Below are 26536 nucleotides of genomic sequence, written 5' to 3'. Positions count from 1 at the left end.
TGCTTTTTGTTTTGTTTATGGTGTCTTATATAATGAAAAGTAGGTAAAATTAAATTCTTCCATGCATTTGTACTTTTCTCCAAACTGAGCAAAGTTAGAAATGTTGGTTAATATGTGTATGTTTTTGTTTCCTTTCCTTAGACTTTATACACACATATTGTCACTGATATCAAGAATATAAATGCAAAGCACAAGAACAATAAAGTGAATATAGTAAGTACCCTTTTGTGTCCCATGTTTGCGTTATATACCAGCAGTGTATTATATTAAGTCTTCTTTCTTCTCTTTTTCTTAAGGTGTTGCAGAACTTCATGTACACCATGTTAAGAGATAGCAATGCAACCGCAGCCAAGATATCTTTGGATGTGATGATTGAACTCTACAGAAGAAACATCTGGTATGTATTTGTCTCTTGAGAAGGAGACTCTCATTCATTTATAATTACTACAGAGTACATACACCAATATTTTTCTTGATCTTGAGCTCTTAAATATACCACTGTCATAGATTAAGTTGGAAATTTTTTTAAAAATAGCAATCCAAATAAGTAATAACATTGGCAACCATTTCTTGAGCCACCTACACCTCATATGATTTCTTTCAATCTTTAGAACAACGTAATGCAGCTTATCTGGAATTATTCCCATTTTATAGGTAACAAAACTAAAGTTCATAGAGTGTAAGCTTAGTAGCTAGTCAAGGGCAGAGCTGAAATTCAAACCCAGATGTCAGACTCTGAAATTCATGCTCTTCCTGCTCTGTCACTCTGAGGATTTCCAAGTCAGTTTATCCCATGTATGTAAAGTATCAGGCTCTGTAAACTTTGGTTTGTTGGTACATTGCTCCCAATTCATGTCTTTTTTCACTATAAAAGTAATATTCAGGGCGCCTGGGTGGCTCAGTCGTTAAGCATCTGCCTTCGGCTCAGGTCATGATCCCAGGGTCCTGGGATCGAGTCCCACATCGGGCTCCCTGCTCTGCGGGAAGCCTGCTTCTCCCGCTCCCACTCCCCCTGCTTGTGTTCCTGCTCTTGCTGTGTCTCTCTCTGTCAAATAAATAAATAAAATATTTTTTAAAAAAGTAATATTCATTGCAACAAAAAATTAGGAGGAGCTAAAAAGGTTGTTTAAAATTTTTTTGATAGTTTCACCACCCAGAGGAGATCCACTGTTAATAGTTTATGATATTTTCTCCTGTTTTTTCTTTAACGTGAATTTTTTTTAAGATTTATTCATTTTTTATAGAGAGAGAATGTGTGCACACACAGCAGGGGGAGGGGCAGAGGGAGAGGGATAGAAATCCTCAAGCAGACTCTCGCTTAGTGCAAAGCCCCACTCGGGGCTAGATCCCAGGACCCTGAGATCATGACCTGAGCTGAAATAAGAGCTGGCTACTTAGCCAACTGAGCCACCCAGACGCCCCCTTTAACATGAATTTTTAAATATGGTTGGAATTTTACAGTACTATTAAGTTTTTATTCATTTTATTTCTCTTGAGTACATTCCTGTGTCATTAAAAATTCTTCAAAAAAATCCGTATTAAATGGCTGCATAATTTTCTGACATAAGACTGGGATAAAGTTTAATTAAATGTTCACTGGGGTTGACAATTTAGCAATCCATGATTTTTTTTCTGTTTGGCAACCCATGATTATTTATTGCAACCCACAACTTTTTAAACTGTGGAGTCTAATATGTCAGAAATATATATTGTTTATTTTGTGCCATTGTCAATGCTATGAAATGCAAGAGAATGAAAATTTACTTTGAAAGCACTCATTTGTCTTACTCCAGGAATGATGCCAAAACTGTCAATGTGATCACCACTGCATGTTTCTCTAAGGTCACCAAGGTGAGTGTCTGTAGGGCTGTGTGAAGGCACTGTGAGTAGCAAGGAGATGGGCATGTGAGGAAGAGGTACTGTATGGGCGTGCAGTTCATGTTTAGTAATGCTCTCTTTGTGTTTAGGCTGCTTCCCTGGTTCATCTGTGCTTTAGAAGAGGCAGACAAAGTTATGAGTTTTTTAAATGCTTTGTAGTAAATGATAGCCTTAGTGTTTGTTTTCCCCTGTAATTCTTGACTCTTTTATTGGGCCCAAGCACAGCTGAAAGAAATTTAAGAACATGTTTGACTTTCTCTTAGAAAGTCAAAGACAAAAATGTCACTTTCTGGGGCAGGGGCGGAGATATAGAAATTCCTGGTAGTCTACCTAAAAGATAACCATGTAGAACCTGGCTGTTTTTATCTAAAGATAATTTTTTAAAAGTATATATACTTCTAGGACAAATAATGGTTAACAACATTATGTTTTAATTGAGAAAAATGGGCCCAAATCCTATCAGTCTGATACTGTTCCTTCAGATCCCAGTTCTGTGCATGAATAATGCGTAAACAAAAGTATTTATTCTTTGTTATAAGCTGGAGTGAGTAATTGACTTGTTCTGATTTGTCTTTAGATATTAGTTGCTGCTTTGACATTTTTCCTTGGGAAAGATGAAGAGGAGAAACAGGACAGCGACTCAGAATCTGAGGTTATACATTCAACCATAGATGCTTCTGAACTTTACAGTAGTCTATCAGATTTCTTTATTGCTCTCAGTACAGATTGTAAAATGCATGACTGCTCAAGTTAGAAAGACACTTACATGTTATCTTTATCCTTTATTGTGTTCTGCATGCTGAGATTTTATTCTATTTAGAATTTGTCACTTATGTTCACTAAGATTGGTTAAAGAACTAATAAAAGTTAAATTCATTTAGCCTTGTTCTTAGTTTTTAAGCTATACCTTGAACTCATTATATAAACTTAGAGTGAAAATTGCTGCCAGTATATTTTTTGAGATGATGTCAATATCATAGAGTGTTTAGGGAAGGAGAGGAATAATATTGTGACCTCTTTTAAAAAGGCAAAATGAAGATTTATGATGTCATGAAATTTTCTTTATTAAAAAATACTTTTTAGTAAAATCAAAAAGAAATTCTAAGAAGAAATATCCTTTCTCATATTAGCATTGTGGTAATAAGAATATGGGAATATGTAATAAGATCTTTTAATTCATTTTGTTATTAAATAATGTGAATGATATATTCTTATAAAAAGTTATAGATACTATAGATAAAAGTTCTTGATCCTGTCTTCTTTCTACTTCCCTGTTCCATCTTTACAGATAACCATTTGCTTTCCCATGCATTTATATGTGGATGTGTATATGTTATGTGTATATTAGATCTTTGAAATATATATAAATGGTATGTGTATTATTTTGCCACCTGCTTTCTTTGTGTTGTATATATAGATATACCAATGCACTTAGTACATACAGTTTATCTCATTCTTTTAACCTCCACATATTTCAGAATGTGAATGTATTATAGCTTAAGCATTTTCCTAGTGATAGTGTTTCGAGTTTCTTTTTTCAAATAAAAACGTTGTATTTTATACTTTGATAAAAATTAGAAGCAAAATATAAAAACAAAAACCGGTGCTCCATATATGTACCTGTTTGTACACATAGGCAAATATTTTTTATTGAATTTTAAGTCATGCTCCTTTTTTTTTAATTTTTTTTTTAATTTTATTTATTTGACAGAGAGATAGAGAGTGCAAGTAGGCAGAGAGGCAGGCGGAGGGAGAGGGAGAAGCAGGCTCTCCCCTGAGCAGGGAGCCCGACGTGGGGCTTGATCCCAGGACCCTGGGATCATGACCTGAGCCGAAGGTAGCCGCCTAACCAACTGAGCCACCCAGACGCCCCAAGTCATGCTCCTTTTTGATAGCGGTTGCAGAGTACAAATGCAAAGAAGTCTTTGAAAGCCTTACTATTTGCTTCTGTGCAGATTTTCCTTGTTTACAAAGTAGTTTCTTCTTCAGGATGAAGGACCAACAGCAAGAGACCTGCTAGTGCAATATGCCACAGGGAAGAAAAGCTCCAAACACAAGAAAAGGTTGGAAAAGGCTATGAAAGTGCTCAAGGTGAGACTTGTACCTGGCAAATGAGGTAGGAATCATTAGACTATAGAATATGGGGTTTTTAGGAAAAGCTTTTAAGAATTTAAAATAAAGAATTGGCATTTTTTGGGAGACTTAGAAATGTGTGATGAATTTTTAAGTACTGGGTTTTTTAGATGACAAAATGTTTTCAGCTCTAGCAAAATCTGTGACTTGATTAAATTAATTTGATTAAACTCACTTTTCACTTGTTCTGATCAAGATGGCTCATACTAGGGTATTTTTGCTAGATTTGTCTTCTCAGAAGAGTGTACCAATGAAATACATTTTATATTTTATAATGGTTAGTCTGAAAACTCATTAATTTGGCCCTTCTGTGTCTTTTAATGTTTATATTTCTAAATTCTTTGAAGTCTCACAGGTGCTATTTGCTGGAACATTCCTGAGGTTTAATGTAAAAAGACAAAAGCCACCTTTAGTTCTAGTTGAAAGAAAGGCTTTTGAAACAAATTTGTTGTAGGTTTCTCTCCCACAATAGTGTGGTGTAATGTAAATGTTTTTCTTCTCGTTTTATTTCAGAAACAAAAAAAGAAGAAAAAACCAGAGGTCTTTAACTTTTCAGCTATTCATTTGATTCATGATCCCCAAGGTATTATAATTATAACTTCCCAGGTTCCTTTTTGGCCTTACCTCTGCCTGTTACCAGGGAATATAAGATCCCTGGCACTTAATAGACAATCAGTAATTTTTGTTACTAGTTGGTTGTAGCCTGGGGAATTATGTTCTAAAGATGTAATTCCCAGTCCACAGCAAAATAAGAAAAATGTGGAAGAGTTCTTTATTTTATGTCTTTAACAAACAGTAGTGGTAGGACACTGTGCTTGACTAAATGAAAAAATGATAATCTTTTGTCAGTGCAGATTCTGATTTAGTAGGTCTGGGGTGGGGCCCGAGATTCTATATTTCTAACAAGCTACCAGGTGGGCCAGCTGCTGGTGGTCTGTGGAGCACACTTTGGGAAGCAAGGTTCCAAGAACTGTTAAGTGGAGCTCCTATCAAACAGTCAGTCATAAAAATCTTGGGGATCCAGGGTGCCTGGGTGGCTCAGTTGGTTAAGCGTCTGCCTTCGGCTCAGGTCATGATCCCAGGATCCTGGGATCGAGTCCCACGTCGGGCTCTCTGCTCAGCTTCTCCATCTCCCCCCCGCCACTCATTCTCCCTCTCTTTAAAAAATAAATAAAATCTTTAAAAAAATAAATAAAAATCTTGGGGATCCTTAACCAGCAGAGTGATTTCAGGTACAGTTCTACCACAGTCACTGATCTAACAACTGCCTTTCTCTACACCTGTTAGATCGTGGTGTACAGACCATGGACTCACAGTGTACTTCTCTGATCTTCTCTTTTCCAGATTTTGCAGAAAAACTACTAAAGCAGCTAGAGAGCTCTACAGAGAGGTTTGAGGTGAAAATGATGCTCATGAACCTCATCTCCAGATTGGTGGGAATTCACGAGGTTTGAATTACATTATGTTTCTCTTTTTGGTGAATATTAGAAATAGAATTATTCTTGGTAAAAGGAAAGCCACTAACGTAGAACAGTGGCTTGATTTTATCCCTCAAAACCCATTTAAAACCATACAATTTATAGAAAAATAAAACCTTTCACTCCCAAAACAGCAATTTTTATCACTTTGTTTTCTTATCAGTAAGTATGGATGTTAAATTATACATATATTGAGTTTGTGGACAGACTATTTTGTGTTCTGTTTTTCTACTTTGTTTACATATATATTTTTCTGAGTCAACATAACCTGTGTATTTTTATTGACTATTACTACATTTTGCAGTTTGTTTATCCCTTTATAGCTTTCCTGGCTTCCAGACCACTCTGGTAGGAGATTGTCAGTGTTTGCAAACCTGAATTCTCTGGTCATTTATTTCATATTGGATTAAATTGAAGGACCTCATTGGTGGTATTTTATATAACATATATATGTATATCTGTAAAGTGCGTACATATGGAAACTTAACACATACTAAATAGACTAACTGCCGTTGTAGAAAATGAGATTTCCAAAAAGTTAGGCCATGAAGAAATGGCGTTGAGGTTGTTCCCTATCATTTCGCTCTTGTGACTTGGCTGTTCTGTACATCATTGAATGTGTTGCTTTCTTCAAAAAGTTTATTTTTTAAAGTTTTATTTATTTACTTATTTTTATGTAATCACACCCAACACGGGGCTTGAACTTGTGACCCTGAGATCAAGAGTTGCACGCTCTTCCAACTGAGCCAGCCAGGTGCCCCCTTCAAAAAGTTTATTTAAAGAAAAAAAGTAAAATAATCTTGTTTACTGAAAATCTAGCAGTGTCAACAAATATTCAGTTAAAAATGAAAGTACATGTGAATAATGCAAGCACTTGTTCCCTTTTTCTAAGAAAAACTTAACATCTTAATGAATAAAATGCCTTTTCTCCATGGGCTATAGTCCTACAGCAGGATTACCAGATGAATTTATGTTAAATTTGCACAGAAATTTCATGTCAGGCCCAAATTTGAGCTTGATAGGAAAGCAGATGTGATGTGTAATTTAAGCATTGTTTGATAGAAATGATATTAGAGTTTCACAACTGACTACAGTTGAGCATCCATCTTTGTACTGAACCTAAGTCTTCCGTATTACTTGTCTGGTCCTGGTCCTGGTTTTGCTTTGTGGCTAAATAGAAAAAATTAATTTATTTTGACATGGTGAACTTTGAGAAAGACCAATCCATTTCCAAAGTTTCTCTCTTTAGAGTTAAAGATTACAGCTGCTTTCCTGAACATTTTGTAATGTATAGTAATGTCAAATCACTATGCTGGACACCTGAAACTAATATAATACTGTATGTCAACTACAATTTAAAAAAAAAATACAGTTGCTTTAATAACTAGACCCTGTCACCTTTATTTAGGTAGACTCTAGAGTGCTCAGAGTAATATTGAGCTAATACAGAGCTTCCTCCAGTGTGATTGGACTGGTATCCAGTAATAAAATGAGAACTGTGGGGGTTTTGGTGATTAAATTATACCAGATGTTATTCAGGTTTGAGTTACTATTTTATCCCTTGCTTTGGAGCCTTAATATCATTGCTATTCCTTCCTATAATCCTGTTTATCTTTGAAGACTTAAAATAGTTCTGCAGCCACACTGATTTTAAAAGTAGAAGAATGTTACATTTTGTTTTTTTTTTCCCCTGGTTTATTCTGCATGTACTTTCTTCTTCCTTGACATAATGAGGATGGCAGCAGTATAGCCTCCCTTTCCTTGGGTAATATAGCACACTGAATCATGAATGCTTGTTGAGGAAAACAAAAGTAAAAGATGATCCCTAGTTAGGTGAGCTTGTGATAAAATTGTGTTAGGGAAAAATAAAACTCTGTAGCTTCAGTTACATAAATATTAAAGTCTGTGCATTCTTCTTTCCACAGCTTTTTCTCTTTAACTTCTATCCATTTGTGCAAAGGTTTCTGCAGCCCCACCAAAGAGGTAAGCTTCCCACTTGCCATGTTTCTTCAGTGACCTTGGATTAGAATAACCATCCATGCCTTTTGTTCTGGAATTATTAAAGGCAAGAGTTAGGAGTAAAGTGTGTTCTGTTTCAGAAAAGGGGAGAGAAACCCTTATGTTTTCTTTCCCCCAGTCTGCCATGGGTTAAATGTTCTGCTTATCAACTTTAAGAAATAGTTATTTTTGGAAGACAAAAGACTGGATTCTCAAAGCAAGTCTTTTTGTAATACTATAAGCAGGTAGAAAGTTCTAAAAATGAAGTCTGACCTACTGTAACTGTAATAGATATTGGAATTTTATCTTTCTGTTACCATTGTCCTCATGTATATTCTTAGTTAAAAACAACATAAGGACAGGAAAGAAGAGATGGTTGCTTTTGCCTTTGAACTTGAACCAAGATAGGAAGGAAGCCAGCATTTGTTGAACATCTAACATGAGCCAAGTGCTGTGCTGCTAAATGCTTTACATACATCATCTCATCAGAACTTCACTTCAGTCCTGGGAGGTGTAGAAATAAAAAGACCAGGGTCACTTGGCAAATAAATGGAAATTAGGATTCACCTCACTTCTTTCTTCTGCCAGAGGTCTTGCTCCTAATATACACTGCCCCTTTGAAGGGAGAGCATGTGTATATATTTGTTTGTAGTTATTCACTTACTTAGTGATTTCTAGGCTGGACACTGAGTTAGTTGCTAAAAATTCCACGGAGAACATAAAGAATGTCCTCACCTTCACAGAGCTTACATTCTGGAGGGAGATTCAGAGAATGCTGTGTATACAGTGTCCAGGTGAAGATAAGTATTTTGAGGAAAAAGGAAGAATAAAGAACAAAGAGTGCTGGGGCAGGTTCCAGTTTAGATTATGTCAGGAAAGACATTTGGAAAAGGCAGCAGCTGAGCAGGGACATGAGGGAAGTGAGGGAGTGAGCCAGGCAGGGATCCGGGGGTTAGGTGTTGCAGCTGGAGTAAGCAGCAATAGCATTTAAGGTGAGAACGTGCTTGCCATGTTTGCTATAGTCCTGAGAGACAGAACAGTAAGCTGACTATGATCTTTCTGATCTCTTACATTTTTAGAAGTAACAAAGATCCTTCTGTTCGCTGCCCAAGCATCTCATCACTTAGTACCCCCAGAGGTGAGAACTCTTAAACCTTACCTCTGTCTGCATAGCAGTGCCACTATTAAATATATCATGGTAGCTTTTCCCACAGGGATGACTGCCCCCTGCCCCCCTTTTCTTCAAAACGAGAAGAGACACTAACTCTTAAGGAGATAGACACACACGTTTATAGAAACTGAAAAAAAAAAATTTACCATAGAAAAGTAAAGTTTGTTTTAGATGTTGAGAATTCTGACTTTAATTGCTAAATCTTTTGTCAGAGAAGACAAGAATATCAGTAAATTTTTAAAAAAGAATATCAGTAAATTTTTATAGTGATTATTTTTCAATGCTGATAATTCCTTTATTTGATTAAAATAGCATGGGAGGGGCACCTGGGTGGCTCAGTTGGTTAAACATCCAACTCTTGATCTCAGCTTGGGTCTTGATCTCAGGGTCATGAGTTCAAGCCCTGTGTTGGGCTCCATGCTGGGTGTAGAGCCTACTTAAAAATAGAATAAAATCATTGGATGGTCCTGAGTCAAAGCAATTTTTTAAATCCATATTAAAAAATAATACTAAAAAAGAGCAAAATTTAATCTAAGGATAGCCAGGAAGACTGAAAGTTTTCTTATGTGTCTTCCTCAGTCTTGATTCCTTCCAACTCCCATGTTGAAGATGCAAGACTGTTTTACTGTGAATAGTCTATTGTCCCTTCATCCTCACATGTTTGAGTAGGTAGAGGCATTTTATCAGCACTCATCTCTTTTCTTTTATTCCCAATTCAGATCATTCAGTCAGTGCTCATGACTGTGGCCAACAATTTTGTCACCGACAAGAACTCTGGGGAGGTCATGACTGTAGGGTATGTAGAACATACCTGGAGGCAGTGGATATGTTTTTTAAAGGACTGTTGACCCTGGAAGTCCCCAATTTATATAGCTTTTGATTTAGTCTTTTTAGGAAACCTTATATTGAACCATCTGAGATTGCTGTTGGGCTTTTTAAATTCATTTTCCTTTTCTAGAATCAATGCTATAAAAGAGATAACAGCTCGATGTCCTCTAGCCATGACTGAAGAACTTCTCCAAGACCTGGCTCAGTATAGAACACACAGAGATAAGAGTAAGATGCATGTTATTCTCTGTAGATCAAAGAATATCAAGTGACTCTCTTTTCTCAATAGACTCTTTGCTCTGGAGTTCCTAATTAAAGGTGTTATTTTACAGATGTGATGATGTCTGCTAGAACTTTGATTCAGCTCTTCCGAACAATGAATCCTAAGATGTTGCAGAAGAAATTCCGGGTAGGTGAAACATGCATATGTTGCATCCAAAGGTTACAGTCTTAGAAGGTGAGAATAACTTCCTACAGTATGAGTTTTAGTGTTTATGAAGCTTCCACTATGAGTATTGGCAATTTTATTCTCAGAATACAGTTGAATTGAATACCATTGCCTTAACTATTTTGTAGTTGGCACATGCTCTTTGATGCTGACTGAGTCTTATAGACCTGTCAGGCTGTTTCATCCTGAAAGCTTTTGACATCGTTAACAGATTGGAATTTCAGAGATCAGTCAGTAACGGATGCCAGTATCGAACAGGCTGTTCCCCAGCCAGATAGCACCTCTTTGGAATTGGGAAGGAAGAGAAATGTGTGTATGTAACAGAAAGAGGTGATGATCTCATGACTTGAGAATTGGAACAGTTCTCTATTAACTGCCAGTTTCCTGATCCAGATCAGAGGAGAGCAAGAAAATAGGCAGAATTCTGGCTGAGGGATTTACTTTGACCCAAGGCATAAGTGGACTGTTTTTGTCATTTGATTACTTCCATTGTTCATGATTCTCCCTTCTATATTCATAATCTTAGAGAATTTTTTTTTTTTTGAGGCTTAAACTCATATATGAGGCTTGAACTCACAACCCTAAGATCGATACTGAGCTGAGATCAAGAGTGGGATGCTTAACTGACTGAGCTACCCAGGTGCCTCGAGACCTCATCCTTTCCACGAATAATGCAGTCTAAGAACCCTACTAAAAACAGTGTTGGGCGTTGGGGGAGGTGCCTGGGTGGCTCAGTTGGTTAAGCGTCCAACTCTTTATTTTGGCTCAGGTTGTGATCTCAGGGTCATGAGCTCGAGCCCCTTGTGGGGCTCCATGCTCAGCAGGGAGTCTGAGATTCTCTCCCTCTGCCTCTTCCCCCCACTTGCATGAGCACACATGAGCTCTCTCTCAAATAAATAAATCTTTAAAACAAAACAGTGTTCTTTTCTTTAGGGTAAGCCTACAGAGGCCTCCATAGAAGCAAGAGTGCAAGAATACGGAGAATTAGATGCTAAAGATTACATTCCAGGAGCAGAAGTTCTAGAAGTTGAAAAAGAAGAGGATGCAGAAAATGATGAAGGTTCATTTTCATTTCACCATTATTCAAGATAAAATCACTCCTATACTGTGTTGACCTTGAAATCTTCATGCTGATTGAACATTCATTTGACAGATATTTATTGAGCAAGGACTATGTGCCAAGCACTGTTAACAGACATTGAGGATCAAAATGGGCATGGTTCCTGCTCTTAGGGAACTTGCAGTGTAGTGTAGATGTCATGTCCTCAGGACAGCTGCCCCTTATCAAGAGCATGCTGGCCACTTGGGAAAAAATAATAGTTTTTTGTTCATTGTCTAGAAAAAATGATGAGGATTAGTCCTGAGCAATCCTCCAAGATACTCCTTGTTGAAGGAGAACACTTGTTGAACATTATTGAAGAATGTTTGAGAAAACTCCATTCTGATTTCCATGGTTAGCCTTTATTACCTTGATTGTTAGAGTTCTATCTTCTTCATATTAATTAATTCATCATATCAGTAAAACTTTTTAAAGCATTACCTGTGAGCTAGCCACTGTCAATGTAAAGATGAATGGTATGGTGCCTGTCCTTGAAGATCTTTTATAAATAGCTCAGCAATAAAGTGTTTCCGAGATTTATGATTGAAATGGGGCCTGAGGGCAGGAGAGAAGTCAGGTCTACCTCAGAGGTTGGAGAGAAGTCAGGTCTACCTCCGAGGTTCAAAAAAGGCCTCAAAGGGAGAAAGGGAGGCACCTGGGTGTCTTAATGAGCTAAGCATCTGACTCTTGGTTTTAGCTCAGGTCATGATCTCAGGCTCCCCAATCAGTGGGGAGTCTCTTTGTTTCCCTCTCTGTCCCTCCACCTGCTCGAGTGCTCGCACTCTCTCTCTCAAATAAATAAATCTTTAAAAAAAAAAGAAGGGGGCGCCTGGGTGGCTCAGTCATTAAGCGTCTGCCTTTGGCTCAGGTCATGATCCCAGGATCGAGCCCCACATCGGGCTGTCTGCTTGGCGGGAACCCTGCTTCTCCCTCTCCCACTCCCCCTGCTTGTGTTTCCTCTCTCTCTGTGTCTCTCTCTGTCAAATAAATAAAATCTTTAAAAAAAAAAAAAAAGGCCTCAGAGAGATGCTGACCCATGAGCTGTATCTTGAATAATAAGCGAGGAATGGTAGAATAGTGGGGATTTTCCAGGCAAACAATGAGCAAAGCCCTGAAGGATTTAAGAAACTATTAAAATGTAGGATATAGGGTGGAACTTAGCAAGATACCAGACTAGAGTTAGAGTTGAGGCCTCAGCAGAAGTGGTTGTGTTTATGCCATACCAAAAAAGCTGAAATACTTTCTTATGGGGAACTGAAAAATTGCAAGTATCTGTGATTTCGAAAGCTTATTGTGGTGACTCCGTTAAGAACTAATGCCTCTTCATTGAGGTATTTACAAGGTTCTTTCACATCCAGAATCTTCGACTTCTGTTCTCTGAATGACTGTTTCTAACTGATTTCTAAAAACATGTATAAATATGCTTACACAAGTTGTCAGACCCTCGCTGTGTGGCCAAGATAATGTCCAGGTGCTGTTTTGATGGACATGGTTTGGTGGAAAGAACATGGGCTCTAGAATCAGACATGATTTTTATGATTTCACCATAGGCCACATTTTCTAGCAGTGTGGCTTGGGATAGGTATCTTAACTTATAGGGTCTCTTCCTCTTCTTTTGAGTCGTGAAAGTTAAAGAAAGTGATTATAAGGTTTAGCTCACGGTAGATACATGGTCGTGCGTATTTCCCATTGGTGTGGTTTATTTAACAATAAATATTGCTCAAGTATTAGTCCGTAGAGCTCCATTGACTTTTGCTTGATTTATTTCAACTTACCGTGAGTACACAACATAAAGTGACAGCATTAACAGTGTCTTGTTTTTCACAGTTGGGTGGGAAAGTACCAGTCTCAGTGAGGAGGCAGATGCTGATGGCGAGTGGGTTGATGTGCACCACTCTTCTGATGAAGAACAGCAAAAAATAGTAAGTCCTGAAATTTCCTTGTACAGGTGCATCACTCTGTGTTTATTAAGACCTAATTCATGCTGGGCCTTGTGGGGGGACTTATAGTATTAGCTTTCACTTGAGCTAGTAGCTCTTTAAACCTCTGTTGTGTACTTTCAAGTCCAAGAAGCTCAACAGCATGCCCATGGAGGAGCGGAAAGCCAAAGCTGCAGCCATTAGCACAAGCCGAGTTTTAACTCAGGAAGACTTCCAGAAAATCCGCATGGCCCAAATGAGGAAAGAACTCGACGCTGCCCCCGGGAAAGCCCAAAAGAGGAAATATATTGAAATCGATAGTGATGAGGAGCCCAGGTAAAACAACACATACGGCGGGGCTTCTTCAGTCAGCTCACGTGGTGATGAAAGTATTAGGGAAAGGACCTCCACCCTGGTTTCATATTATATTTGTTCTTTACCCCAGGGGTGAGTTACTTTCTCTTCGGGACATTGAACACCTTCATAAGAAGCCAAAGTCTGACAAGGAGACAAGACTAGCAACGGCAATGGTAAGTGAAGCATATCATTTCCTGGTTCTTAACAGAAAGCAAATAAGATTAAAAATGAAATAAAATGAATAGCCACAGAATGGCAGACTTTTATTTTGATGTTTTAAATAAAGGTATAATTACCATAGAATAAAATGCACAGATATTAGATGTTCTGTTAGATGAGTTTTAACAACTAGATAGCCATGTAAGCAACAGCCAGAACAAGATGGAGAACACAGAAAGGCATTAGCACCTGTTCTCGCATCTGGGAGGCTCAGTGCATTTATCCGAGCTCTTAGGAAAGCAGGGAAATGTTTACGGTCATTAAAGAATAGCCTCTGGCAGGTGCTGTGGGCTGTATGTGATTGCACATCTCCAGCCTTTCCAACCGCCTACCTTTTCAGTTTTATTTTCTACACCTTTATTTGTTTTAGGCACCATCCCATACTGGTTCCACGATACCCTCTGCATTCCATTTGTACTGAAACCTGTTTAGATAAGTTTAAAGATCCATGTTCTTTCTTCTCCACCTTCTCATACTCTATCTGTACTTCCTGAAATGCTCTACCCCTTCCCTCCTTTCTCCCACCATGAGTGCCTTCATCCTGCCAAAAACAGCTCCTCTGATCTGACTGGCTGAGTTAGGCCCTTTTCTTCCACTGAGCTTTCCTTGCTCCATTATAATATATCATGGTCATTTTTCCCCTGGAGTGAGTTACTGGGGAGCAAGGACTGAGTTCCATCCATCTTTTTGTCCTTGGCATCCAGTAGAGTGCCTGGCATAGAGGAGACACATATGTGGATTAGATAACTCTTAAAAAGTGTTTTTGTGTGTGTGTTAATAGGCTGGAAAGACAGACCGAAAAGAATTTGTGAGGAAGAAAACCAAAATGAACCCATTTTCCAGTTCTACAAATAAAGAGAAGAAAAAACAGAAGAACTTTATGATGATGCGATATAGCCATAATGTCCGATCAAAAAACAAGCGTTCCTTCCGAGAAAAGCAGGTGAGTTCAATGAAGCTTGATTGGTTAGAATACTGTTGTCATTTTAAGACATTTTTACTCTTGAGACAGTTGTGCCTTTAGGACCTTGTGTTATGAGTGTCTTAGGATTAATGGGGAGTATTGGAGAGCATGGAGAGGTAGGAAGTGGTCAGGACATGTAAATCCTACACCTGACTTGGTTGAGATTCACCTGTGTGACCAAAGGGGAGTCCGTTTTCTTCCTGTGTAATGAAAGGAGTGTAAGCTAGATGGTCTGTAAGGTCATCCCTATACGAACATTCTCAACATTGCATCTGTGAAATACAATATCCTGATCCTTCCTTATGTGCCCTTTTGCAAAGCTTTTATGTTTACAGGTTTTGAGGATTTCATTTTATCTGTTTATAGTCTTTGCTGTGTAGTCTGGTGCTGCTCAGTAGGCTTACTTATTTTAGTAATTTATTATAATAAAACAAATTCATGTTTTCATATCTTTCTCTATGAGGAATGTACCAGAGTATTTTTAAGTGTATTCTGAAGGATCGCCAGGAAATCAAGTCAAGAGTAAACCAGTGTTCCTAAATTGCTAGCCAAGATAAGTCTGCCAGGCCGGAATGTTAATGGCCAGATTTCTAGGGCAGTGTTCCATCTCTGGGGGCACCAAGGCAGCATTAACTGAATTAAGGTGCCATTTAAAATCTACCTGGGGTGCCTTGGTGGCTCATTCGGTTAAGTATCTGCCTTTGGCCCAGGTCATGATCCTGGGGTCCTAGGATCGAGCCCTGTGTCAGGCTCCCTGCTCAGTGGGGAGTCTGCTTGTCCCTCTCCCTCTACTGCTCCCCCTGCATGTGCTTGCTCGCTTGCTCTCTCTCTCTCTCAAATACATAAATATTTAAAAAATAAAAAAATAAAATCTACCTATCTGCTTATTTCATTTCTCTGGTTCTAAACTATGTCCAACAACATTATGTAAATAATAAAGTGACAACATTTTGGAATAGAGGTTGTTAAAATTGAGGTGAAAAGAAAGGTGCCATTTCGGATTTCAAATATCTGAATTTTGGGATGCCAGCTGGCTTTCCATTAGGCATCTGACTCTGGATCTCAGGGTCATGAGATCGAGCTCCATGCACTCAGCAGGGAGTCTACTTGGGATTCTCTCTCTTCCCTCTGCCCTTTCCTCCTGCTCTCACTCTCCCTCTCTAAATAAATGTTAATAAATAAATATCTGAATTTTGCCAGTTCAGTTTAAATTCACAGTTGAATTGATTCATCTATTAGCTTATCCTTCAGCAGACCTTTATAAGATTGTACGGTTGAAGAATAGTAACCACTGAGTGGCACCATGGTTTGTTCCTTCCTTCATTATGAGGTTTGTGTGACCTTGCTACATTTTGTGATCTTGGATGTTCCCCCACTCCCTGCTTCCTCTGTTGTTTTAGCGAGATTTTTTTGGCATGATTTGGAAGCCTTGCTTTGTTCCTGGCCAGCACCTCTTGAGTCATGAGATGAAAGAATTTTTTATTTAAAAGTAAGAGTTGGTGGCGCCTGGGTGGCTCAGTCGTTAAGCGTCTGCCTTCGGCTCAGGTCATGGTCCCAGGGTCCTGGGATCGAGCCCCGCATTGGGCTCCCTGCTCAGCGGGAAGCCTGCTTCTCCCTCTCCCACTCCCCCTGCTTGTGTTCCCTCTCTTGCTGGGTCTCTCTCTGTCAAATAAACAAAATCGTAAAAAAAAAAATTATAAAAAAAAAATAAAAGTAAGGGTTGAGTTCATTGGACATTGGACTTGTTGGTTCAAGAATGCCTTTCCCTTGTTTTCCAGTTGCCTTGCCATTTGGAACCTAAAATTAATCCGAATTTCTATTTATGTATCCTTCTCCTCTATTTTCTTCAAGATCTCTCCATTATAAAACTTGACTCTAGGTTCCTAATTTTCTCTTAATTCTCTTCTTCACTCTAGACCAGCACTCCCCAATAGAAATTCAATACAAACCACATGAATAATTTTAAAATAAAAAAGTAAAAAGAAAGAGGCAAAATTATTTTCAGTAATATATCTTATTTAACCTAATATATCCAAAGTAGTATCATTTCAATATGTAATCAGTATAAAAGTTATTAGTGAGATACCATACCTTCTTCTTTTTCTTTAAAGATTTTATTTATTTGACAGCACAAGTAGGCAGAGTGGCAGGTAGTGGGAGAGAGAGAAGCAGGCTCTCCGCCGAGCAGGGAGCCGGACATGGGGCTCGATCCCAGGACTCCAGGATCATGACCTGAGCCGAAGGCAGCCGCTTAACCGACTGAGCCACCCAGGCGCCCCGATACCATACCTTCTTGTTTTTGAACTAACTGAAATCCAGTGTGTGTTTTATACTTGCAGCACATCTCAGTTTGGACTAGCCATTTTTCAAACATCCAAAAGCCACATGTAACTAGTGGCTACTGGACTGGGCAGTAGCCCAGTCCATAGAAAAACCCATTTCAGTCTACCTTCTGTGTATTTCTTTTGCTACTCACACATTACACTTCACTTCTGACATTTATGGTCACCCAGTGTGTGGAGTTTTGTCCCTACACAAGCAATTTTCTCTAATACTGGCTGGGTGTCTACAATTCAATTCTGACATTGTTTTCTTGGAGGTAGTGTCATATCCCACAGGTTAAGGGCTCAGTCCCATGAGACTGCACCTGCCACCTTCCACAGCCCTCCTCCCCCAAAACACCCAAACACACACACACACACACACACACACACACACACACACACACACACACTTCAGAAACCAGCCGCAAGCCCAGGTGATAACCTATGTTTCTGTCCAGTGACCCTCTCCTTGGGTTTAATTTGCTACAACTGCTTATGGGACTCAGGGCAATGGTTACTTAAGGTTACTAGTTTATTAAAGGATGTGATAAAGGATACAGATGAACAGGCAGATGAAAAGATACATAGGGCAAGGTCTGGGAGGGTCCTGAATGCAGAAGCTTCTGTCCCTGTGGACAGGGACCTCCTGGTGCAGATGTGTTCGCTAACCTGCAAGCTCTCAAAACCTCACACTAAGGAGATTTTTTGAAGGCTGCATCACATAGGCATGGTCAATTATTAATTCCATTTCCAGCCTCTTTCCCCTCTCTGGAAAGGTGTGTGGGTTGGGGGTGAGGGCTGCCAAAAATTCCAAGGTCTTTCTTGGATCAGCCCCTCTCCAGGAGCCCATTTAGTTGCCTCATTAGTACAAAAGATGCTCCTAGTGCTCTTATCACTTAGGAATTTACAAGGGTTTTGGGATCCCTGTGTCAGGGACCAAGTCAAAGACAAATATTAAAAGGAGATGCCCTTATCACTTAGGAAATTACCAGTTTTAGGAGCTCTGTGCCAGGAACCAGGGCTAGAGACCAGGTTATATTTTCTATTATCTCACACACCCGAAGCACCCTCTGGAAAAGGAGCATCACTTTTTTTTTTTTTTTTAAAGATTTTATTTATTTATTTGAGAGAGAGAGCACATGAGAGGGGGTAGGGTCAGAGGGAGAAGCAGACTCCCCGCTGAGCAGGGAGCCCGACGTGGGACTCGATCCCGGGACTCCAGAATCATGACCTGAGCTGAAGGCAGTTGCTCAACCAACTGAGCCACCCAGGCGCCCCATGGAGCATCACATTTTATACCCCTCTACCTCTCAGTGATATTTTATTGTCCTAAATAAAAGGGTCTTACATGGCTTAAAAGTGCACATGAGGTCTTATTGTACATTTTGAGTATACTCATAGGATATATAAGAAGGTGGGGCGCCTGGGTGGCTCAGTCGGTTAAGCATCTGCCTTTGGCTCAGGTCATGATCCCAGGGCCCTGGGATGGAGCCCAGCATTGGGCTCCCTGCTCCTCAGGGAGCCTGCTTCTCCCTCTGCTTCTGCTTGCCATTCCCCCTGCTTATGCGTGTGCTCTCTCTCTTAAATAAGTAAGTAAATCTTAATTTTTTAAAAAAAGAATATGTAAAAAGATGAGACTAGAAAAAGAAGGTAAAGCTTATGGCAGAGAGAGGAGGATCTTGCAGTGAGGCCTTCAGAAAGGTATAAAGGAAGAGGAAGGAGAATATACAAGTTCTTTATGTTCAAACGGTGGCAGTTGAAGGGAGAAGGGAACTGAGATATGTGTGAGATTAGTGAGCAGTCTGTGCTTTATTAAAAGTTTAATGAGCAGAATGAAACTTATGTAACCTTGGGTTATAACATCATTATCTAACATGGTTCTTACCTTGTGCCTTGATTATTCTAGAGCTTTCCATTTTTTAACTAACTTAGTATACAACAATATGAGCAGGTACTGTGATTTTATATTTTACAGATAAGATAATAAGGCACAGATGAGTCTGAGAAATACCTCCTCAGCCATACAAATTAGGTTAAAATGAACTTAGCTTTTTTACCTTAAGTGTCTATCCTTAGCTATTCTGCCCATCTACAAAGACATACCAAGACCCAGATATGAATAAAGGCAAGGAGTGAATAACTTAAAAATCATAAAATCCAAAAAATTTGAACATTTAGATACAGAGTCAGGTAATCCCACCCCCAAAAATTTTTTAACAAAGCAAACATAAAAAAACATAACTAAATTGTTAAAATTCAAAAGCTAGGGATCTTAAAAAATTACTAGGACTCAAAGAATGGTGCTTGGGAATTCATGGAATAGTATCCATCACACACCGAAGACACACAATTATCTCAGGATGATTTGTTGATTTAGTGATTCCAGTCTGTTACACTGCCATATAACCAAATTAGTATAATGGGGTACCCAAGAGTTCCCATGTTTAAATATTTTTTCTTATGTTCTAGCTGGCACTACGAGATGCACTTTTGAAAAAGAGAAAAAGGATGAAGTAATCTCCAAGCAAATTTTTCATTCCAAGAAGAATGCTGAATTTGTATCATTATTTTGAAAATTAGTTAATCACAGATGTTTATTTACATTAAAAAGTCCTGAAGCACTATATTGTGAAAAACATAGTAAACTTGGTAGCAATTTAGTGTTTTTGTTTTGGAGATGGGTAATGGTGAGAATGTTTGAAATGTAACCAGTAGTGATGTTGTAAAATCATTTTCATTTAGCATTCATGCAAAAAAAAAAAAATGTTGGGTGCCTACTAATTGTCACTGTAGATATAAAAATGAATGAGCCATAACCCCTCACAGAAGGCATTCAGCGCCTATTTGGGAAATAAGAGGGGGCAGATGTGTGTTGTATGTGTATTTATAGTGCAGTGTAAATAGTTCTCTAATAGAGATAGGTCTGTGCTTCTCTGGGGTCATAGAGACCTCTGCAGGGCATGGGAGTTAAACATTTTCTCTTAAAACAGGACAATGTTACAAGAGTAAGAGATTCTTACTTGTATATAGGCTTACCTGCTGAAAACAGGTCCCTGCTGTACAGATTTTCTGTAGCCAATTAGGTCTTTAGTCCATCCAAAAAATGTAAGTATTTTTTTGAATGCCAGGTACAGGCTTTTTGGTTAAGACCTTGCTTTTTAAATTGCCTTAAGTATAAATAGTAATCTTGGAGTGTCTTTAGTTCGTCATTTGGGCCGCCATAGAGGAAAAAGAAATCAGATTGGTTTCCTCAGCCTGCCTTCATGTTGTGGTATTTTCAGGCCACCGTTTGCTTTGTCTCAATAAAAGGTTCCTAATGTCACATAGGTACTGTTGTGTGTGTTGAGTGCTGTGTTGGTCTCCGTTCCCTAGGCATGTTTGAGTAGATTTCAGGGGACACAGAGCCATGGTCAGCCTCTGTTTGCAAGTCATTGCATTTGGAAATAGTTTGGTGCCTTTGCCTCAGATTTCCTAGATCATACTGTGGTAGATGAGAAAAGTGTTCTATGTTAACTTTAGAGTAAAAGGCAATTTTCTGCCCACCCAGAATTAGAAAGTAGCTTCTAAAACTTCTCTTGTTCACTTTCTGTGTTCACTTTTGGTTTTATTTGAAACTTTGGGGCCTTGGAGATTAGTTGTGAAGATCTTGAAGTTTACTGAGTAGGTTACACTGGCCTGGTGAGAGGAGCTCTGAGTCAACTTCAGCAGCTTCAGTGTTTAACAGGAAGTGTCTGATGCAAATTTGATATTTCAGACCTGAAACTTCTTTCTCTCTCTCTTTGGTGGGAGGGGTTTGCATTTTTAAACTGGGTGTCTCGAGAGAGAGAGAGGTAAATAAAATTCAAAATGGCATAGCAGCTAGGGTTCACAGCTTTGCTGCATGACTTGTGATGGTACCCGGAAGTCTTATCCTTCCTTCCCCTGGACCTTTGTACCCCACTTAGAGGCCAGGAGGCCAAAGTCCATTCTGTGTTCAGACTTCTGTTCTACTGTGGCTTCACCCTGTTCTTACCTGAGGTTTATATGCAAGATAGAAAAATACCTAGTTTAAAAAGGTGAAAGTCTTAACTCTTATTTCTTTAATCATGTAGTATTTTATTTTATTTATTTTTTTTATTTTTTTTAATTTTATTTATTTATTTCAGAGAGAGAGAGAGAATGAGAGATAGAAAGCACGAGAGGGAAGAGGGTCAGAGGGAGAAGCAGACTCCCCGCCAAGCAGGGAGCCCGATGTGGGACTCGATCCCGGGACTCCAGGATCATGACCTGAGCCGAAGGCAGTCACTCAACCAACTGAGCCACCCAGGCACCCAATCATGTAGTATTTTAATTCTACCCAGTTCCTTTTATTACTTTATAAATCTTCTCTTGAGAATATATTCTGTAAATCCGAAGATCAGATTCTCAGAAGGTTAGTGCTGTCAGCAAAGGCAGAGTGATCTTTCAGGGTCCCTCTTACCTTGAAGAGGTCATCAGAGTCTGAGCTTCAACTTTTCAGTCTCTGTTTTTTGTCAGTCCTACGTATGGATCCATTTCAGGGATGAACTCCCATTTCCAAGCTCATAATATATATAAAGTTATATATAAATCTAGAATGCTGATACATTTTGTATGCAATTTCAGCAAGTTCCACAAAAGGCAGTCTGTTCTCTGCTATATCACTAGTGCTAGTTCAGTGCCCAGGATGTTAGGTGCTTAGCAAGTATTTGAATACATGATTTATTCCCTGTCAGTTCTCTCCTCTGTAAATATAATACCACCTATCTCCTTGATTGTTTTGAAAATTTTGAGAATGTTATAAGCACTTAGTATTTGCCACAAAGTAAGCATTCAGTAAATTTCTCATCAAAGATTAGATAGCTGTTTTTATTTTCTTTTTTGTTTTGTGAAATGAAACAGCAATTAAGAATTGCTACAAATACTTGTTTTATCCCTCCATTTTGGGGGGAATTAATTGAAATAAAAAATGTATATTGAATGCTCATTATGTGGGTTGCAAACACCATGTTTGTGTCATACAGAACCTTCAATCCAATGAAAGAAATAGGCTTACAAAATGACTATATAATAGAAGGCTGCTTATGGAGCTATCAGAAAAGGCACAGCAGGGCTGAGAGCATCCTACAAAGGGGGAAGTTCAGCTGTCAAGAGGGTGAAATGGCTATTTGCTAACAAACTAATGCTTATGATGAACAGGAAAGCAGTAGGAAATATTGCTGAATCATAAAAGTTATGGCTTAAAAGGTATAATTTCATAAAAGTTATTTTGTTTTCATTACCTCATTCTAATTCTTTGAAAATTTATCATCTATTTAAAGTGTCACACGGCAACTCAGAATTAATCAGAATATTTAATTAGAATATTCTGTTCTTCATACAATTTTAGATAAACACATTTTAAACTGTGTTACCAAGAATAATACAGTTCTACCAAGTGACATCCTTTCGTTGTATAAAAACTAAAACTAAAAATTAACTATTGTCTTTTTTTTAAAGTATTTTATGAGATTTTAAAAAGATCTTGAAAATGAATAGAAAAGTAAGGCACTGACATGGAGCTTTTTCTCTTCTTGAAGGAAGTAAACTTTTCTAGTATAGTCTGGTCAGTACTTATTTAAAAATGCAGATGAGAACAGAGCACAGCTGATTCTGTACTATTTAAACACCATGTTTGTATAGGGCACTTCTTAAATGGTAACTTTATCCTGCAAATTCTGCTTTTATTGTTTTGTCAATCCAATCTCAGTGTGGAAATGGTTAAATTGCAATTTGTCCACATGATGGAATATTTTGAAGCCATAAAAATGTTTACAATAGGAAATGCTTATAAGTGAAAAGAACAAAATACAAAAGTATTTATAGCATAAGCAAACTACACATGTAAGAAAATGAATAATAAAGGCCCAAGAGGAAATACTCTTGTTTATAAAATGATATTGTTTTACGTTGGATTTCAGTGATTACTAGAGAGATTGAGGTTGTTTCACATAGATTTTTGCCATTTGGTTCTTTTTTTATAGATTTTTGGTTTGTTTGTTTTTTTTTAATTATTGATTTGTAGGAGATCTTTATATATTCCGGATACTAATTCTTTGTCAGTTATTATGTTACATATATCTCCGCAGAGAGACAGTGCCATCTTTGTGACCAAACTAAGTTCCCATATATACCTTAGATCTGGGAATTTTCTTTCTTTCTTTCTTTTTTTTTTTTTTTTAAAGATTTTATTTATTTATTCATGAGAGACAGAGGAGGAGAGAGAGAGAGAGAGAGAGAAGCAGAGGGAGAAGCAGGCTCCCAAGGAGCAGGGAGCCTGATGCGGGACTCGATCCCAGGACCCTGGGATCATGACCTGAGCCAAAGGCAGATGCTTAACTGACAGAGCCACCAAGGTGCCCAGTACCTATTCTTCTGAAGAATTAAATTAAATATTAAAAGACCCCTTTTAATATTTCAAAAATATTCTATTCAAAAAATAGAAATGGGGGGCGCCTGAGTGGCTCAGTCATTAAGTGTCTACCTTCGGCTCAGGTCATGATCCCGGGGTCCTGGGATCAAGTCCCGCATCGGGCTCCCTGCTTGGCGGGAAGCCTGCTTCTCCCTCTCCCACTCCCCTGCTTGTGTTCCCTCTCTTGCTGTGTCTCTCTCTGTCAAATAAATAAATAAAATCTTAAAAAAAAAAGAAATGGAAGGAAAACTTCCAAACTCTTTCTATGAGGCCAGCATTACCTTGATCCCAAAACCAGACAAAGACCCCACCAAAAAGAATTACAGACCAATATCCCTGATGAACGTAGATGCAAAAATTCTCACCAAAATACTAGCCAATAGGATCCAACAGTACATTAAAAGGATTATTCACCATGACCAAATGGGATTTATTCCTGGGCTGCAAGGTCGGTTCAACATCTGCAAATCCATCAATGTGATATACTCCGTTAATAAAAGAAATGACAACAACCATATGATCCTCTCAATAGATGCAGAAAAAGCATTTGACAAAGTACAGCATCCTTTTTTGATTAAAACTCTTCACAGTGTAGGGATATATCATAAAAGCCATCTATGAAAAACCCACAGCAAATATCATTCTCAATGGGCAAGAACTGAGAGCTTTTCCCCTGAGGTCAGGAACACGGCAGTGATGTCCACTATCACCACTGCTGTTCAACATAGTACTAGAAGTCCTAGCCTCATCAATCAGACAACAAAAAGAAATCAAAGGCATCCAAATCAGCAAAGAAGAAGTCAAACTCTCACTCTTTGCAGATGACATGATACTTTATGTGGAAAAGCCAAAAGACTCCACCCCAAAACTGCTAGAACTCATACCAGAATTCAGTAAAGTGGCAGGATAGAAAATCAATGCACAGAAATCAGTTGCATTTCTATACACCAACAATAAGACAGAAAAAAGAGAAATTAAGGACTTGATCCTATTTACAATTGAACCCAAAACCATAAGATACCTAGAAATAAACCTAACCAAAGAGGCAAAGGATCTGTACTCAGAAAACTATAGAATACTCATGAAAGAAATTGAGGAAGACACAAAGAAATGGAAAAACGTTCCATGCTCATGGATGAAATAACAAATATTGTTGAAATGTCTATGCTACCTAGAGTAATGTACACATTCAATGCAATCCCTATCAAAATACCATCAACTTCTTTCACAGAACTGGAACAAATAATCCTAAAATTTGTATGGAACAAGAAAAGACCCCAAATAGCCAAAGGAATGTTGAAAAAGAAAACCAAAACTGGTGGCATCATAATTCCAGACTTCAAGCTCTATTACAAAGCTGTAATCATCAAGACAGTACGGTACTGGCATAAAAACAGACACATAGTTCAGTGGAACAGAATAGAGAACCTAGAAATGGATACTCAAGTCTATGGTCAACTAATCTTCAACGAAGCAGGGAAGAATATCCAATGGAAAAAAGACAGTGTCTTCAACAAATGGTGTTGGGAAAATTGGACAGCTACATGCAGAAGAATGAAAGTGGACCATTTCCTTACACCTTACACAAAAATACACTCAAAATGGATGAAAGACCTAAATGTGATGGATTCATTAAATGAATCCATCAAAATCCTAGAGGGGAACATAGCAAACTCTTCGACCTCGGCTGCAGCAACTTCTTGCTAGACACATTGCCAAAGGCAAGGGAAGCAAAGGCAAAAATGAACTGTTGGGACTTTATCAAGATAAAAAACTTTTGCACAGCAAAGGAAACAGTTGACAAAACCAAAAGACACCTGGCAGAATGGGAGAAAATATTTGCAAATGACCTATCAGATAAAGGGCTAGTATCCAAAACCTACAAAGAACTTATCAAACTCAACACCCAAAGAACAAATAATCCAATCAAGAAATGGGCAGAAGACATAAACAGACATTTCTCCAAAGAAGACATCCAAATGTCCAACAGACACATGAAAAAGTGCTCAACATCACTCGGCATCAGGGAAATCAAAATCAAAAGCACAATGAGATTCCACCTCACACCAGAGTGTGGCTAAAATTAATAAGTCAGAAAACGACAGATGTTGGCAAAGATGTGGAGAAAGGGGAACCCTCCTACACTGTTGGTGGAAATGCAAGCCGGTGCAGCCACTCTGGGAAACAGTATGGAGGTCCCTCAAACAAACTGAAAATAGAGCTACCCTATGACCCAGCAATTGCACTACTGGGTATTTACCCCAAAGATAGTGTAATGATCTGAAGGGGCACCTGCACCCCAAAGTTTATAGCAGCAATGTCCACAATAGCCAAACTATGGAAAGAGCCCAGGTGTACATCAACAGATGAATGGATAAAGAAGATGTGGTATATATATACAACGGAATATTATGCAGCCATCAAAAAAATGAAATCTTGCCATTTTCAATGACCTGGATGGAACTAGAGGATATTATGTTAAGTGAAATAAGTCAATCAGAGAAAGACAATTATCATATGATCTCACTGATATGTGGAATTTAGGAAACAAGGCAGAGGATCCTAGGGGAAGAGAGGAAAAATGAAACAAGATGAAACCAGAGAGGGAGACAAATCATGAGAGACTCTTAATCATAGGAAACAAACAGGGTTGCTAGAGGGGCTGGGAGTGGAGGGATGGGGTAACTGGGTGATGGACTTTGGGGAGGGTATGTGTTGTAATGAGTACTGGGTATATAAGACTGATGAATCACAGACCTGTACCCCTGAGACAACACATTATATGTTAATTAATTGAATTTAACTTAAAAAATTAAAAAAAAATAAAGTGTTACCAGAACAGGAAAAAAAATGAAAAAATAAACTGAACAAAATGAGATACAAGCTATGAAAACATTATATCACATGTTTCTGACACAGTCATTTACCTTCATGCATTCTCCACAGAAGTATTTTTTAAACTCTAGGTTCTGATCCATAGATGAACCATGAAATCAATGTACACCATCTCTGGAATCTGCACAGCATAGAAGCAGCAGAAAGGAAAGGGTTAATATTTTTGTAATTTCAGATCTCCCTTTTAACGTTTGTTTTAAACTGTCCTAGAACGTGTAACCTCTTAATACTAGAAGAATGTAATACAGAAAATTATATGAAGCTCAGCTTAATTGTGAATAATGCCTGCTTAACCACAATGTAGATTTGTTCATTCAGTATATTTTATCATGGTTGTCTTACAGATCTTTTATTTTTATCTTTTTAATATCAACCTT

The 26536-nt window shown here is 38.3% G+C and overlaps 1 protein-coding gene across 2 annotated transcripts in view; it reads left to right on the top strand.

Moving 5' to 3' along the window:
- SDAD1 (SDA1 domain containing 1) overlaps window positions 1-20142 on the top strand; it is a 28132-nt gene extending 7990 nt beyond the window's left edge. For both annotated transcript variants that reach the window (XM_025887559.2, XM_025887560.2), the window contains exons 5-22: window positions 142-213; window positions 297-397; window positions 1794-1851; window positions 2456-2530; window positions 3868-3969; window positions 4525-4594; window positions 5356-5459; window positions 7415-7472; window positions 8567-8625; window positions 9378-9454; window positions 9617-9714; window positions 9819-9895; window positions 10868-10994; window positions 12861-12955; window positions 13098-13288; window positions 13398-13482; window positions 14310-14471; window positions 19286-20142. In XM_025887559.2, the coding sequence (XP_025743344.1) occupies window positions 142-213; window positions 297-397; window positions 1794-1851; window positions 2456-2530; window positions 3868-3969; window positions 4525-4594; window positions 5356-5459; window positions 7415-7472; window positions 8567-8625; window positions 9378-9454; window positions 9617-9714; window positions 9819-9895; window positions 10868-10994; window positions 12861-12955; window positions 13098-13288; window positions 13398-13482; window positions 14310-14471; window positions 19286-19333 (1659 nt within the window). In that variant the 3' untranslated portion in view covers window positions 19334-20142. The remainder of the gene's footprint in view (window positions 1-141; window positions 214-296; window positions 398-1793; window positions 1852-2455; window positions 2531-3867; window positions 3970-4524; window positions 4595-5355; window positions 5460-7414; window positions 7473-8566; window positions 8626-9377; window positions 9455-9616; window positions 9715-9818; window positions 9896-10867; window positions 10995-12860; window positions 12956-13097; window positions 13289-13397; window positions 13483-14309; window positions 14472-19285) is intronic.
- Window positions 20143-26536: the final 6394 nt, after the last annotated feature.

The sequence above is a fragment of the Callorhinus ursinus genome, unplaced genomic scaffold (assembly GCF_003265705.2).
Source record: "Callorhinus ursinus isolate GAN/ISIS: 27379988/994484 unplaced genomic scaffold, GSC_fseal_2.0 scaffold4, whole genome shotgun sequence".
In the NCBI taxonomy this organism is placed as follows: domain Eukaryota; kingdom Metazoa; phylum Chordata; class Mammalia; order Carnivora; family Otariidae; genus Callorhinus; species Callorhinus ursinus.
This window is presented reverse-complemented; position numbering and strand designations above follow the sequence as displayed.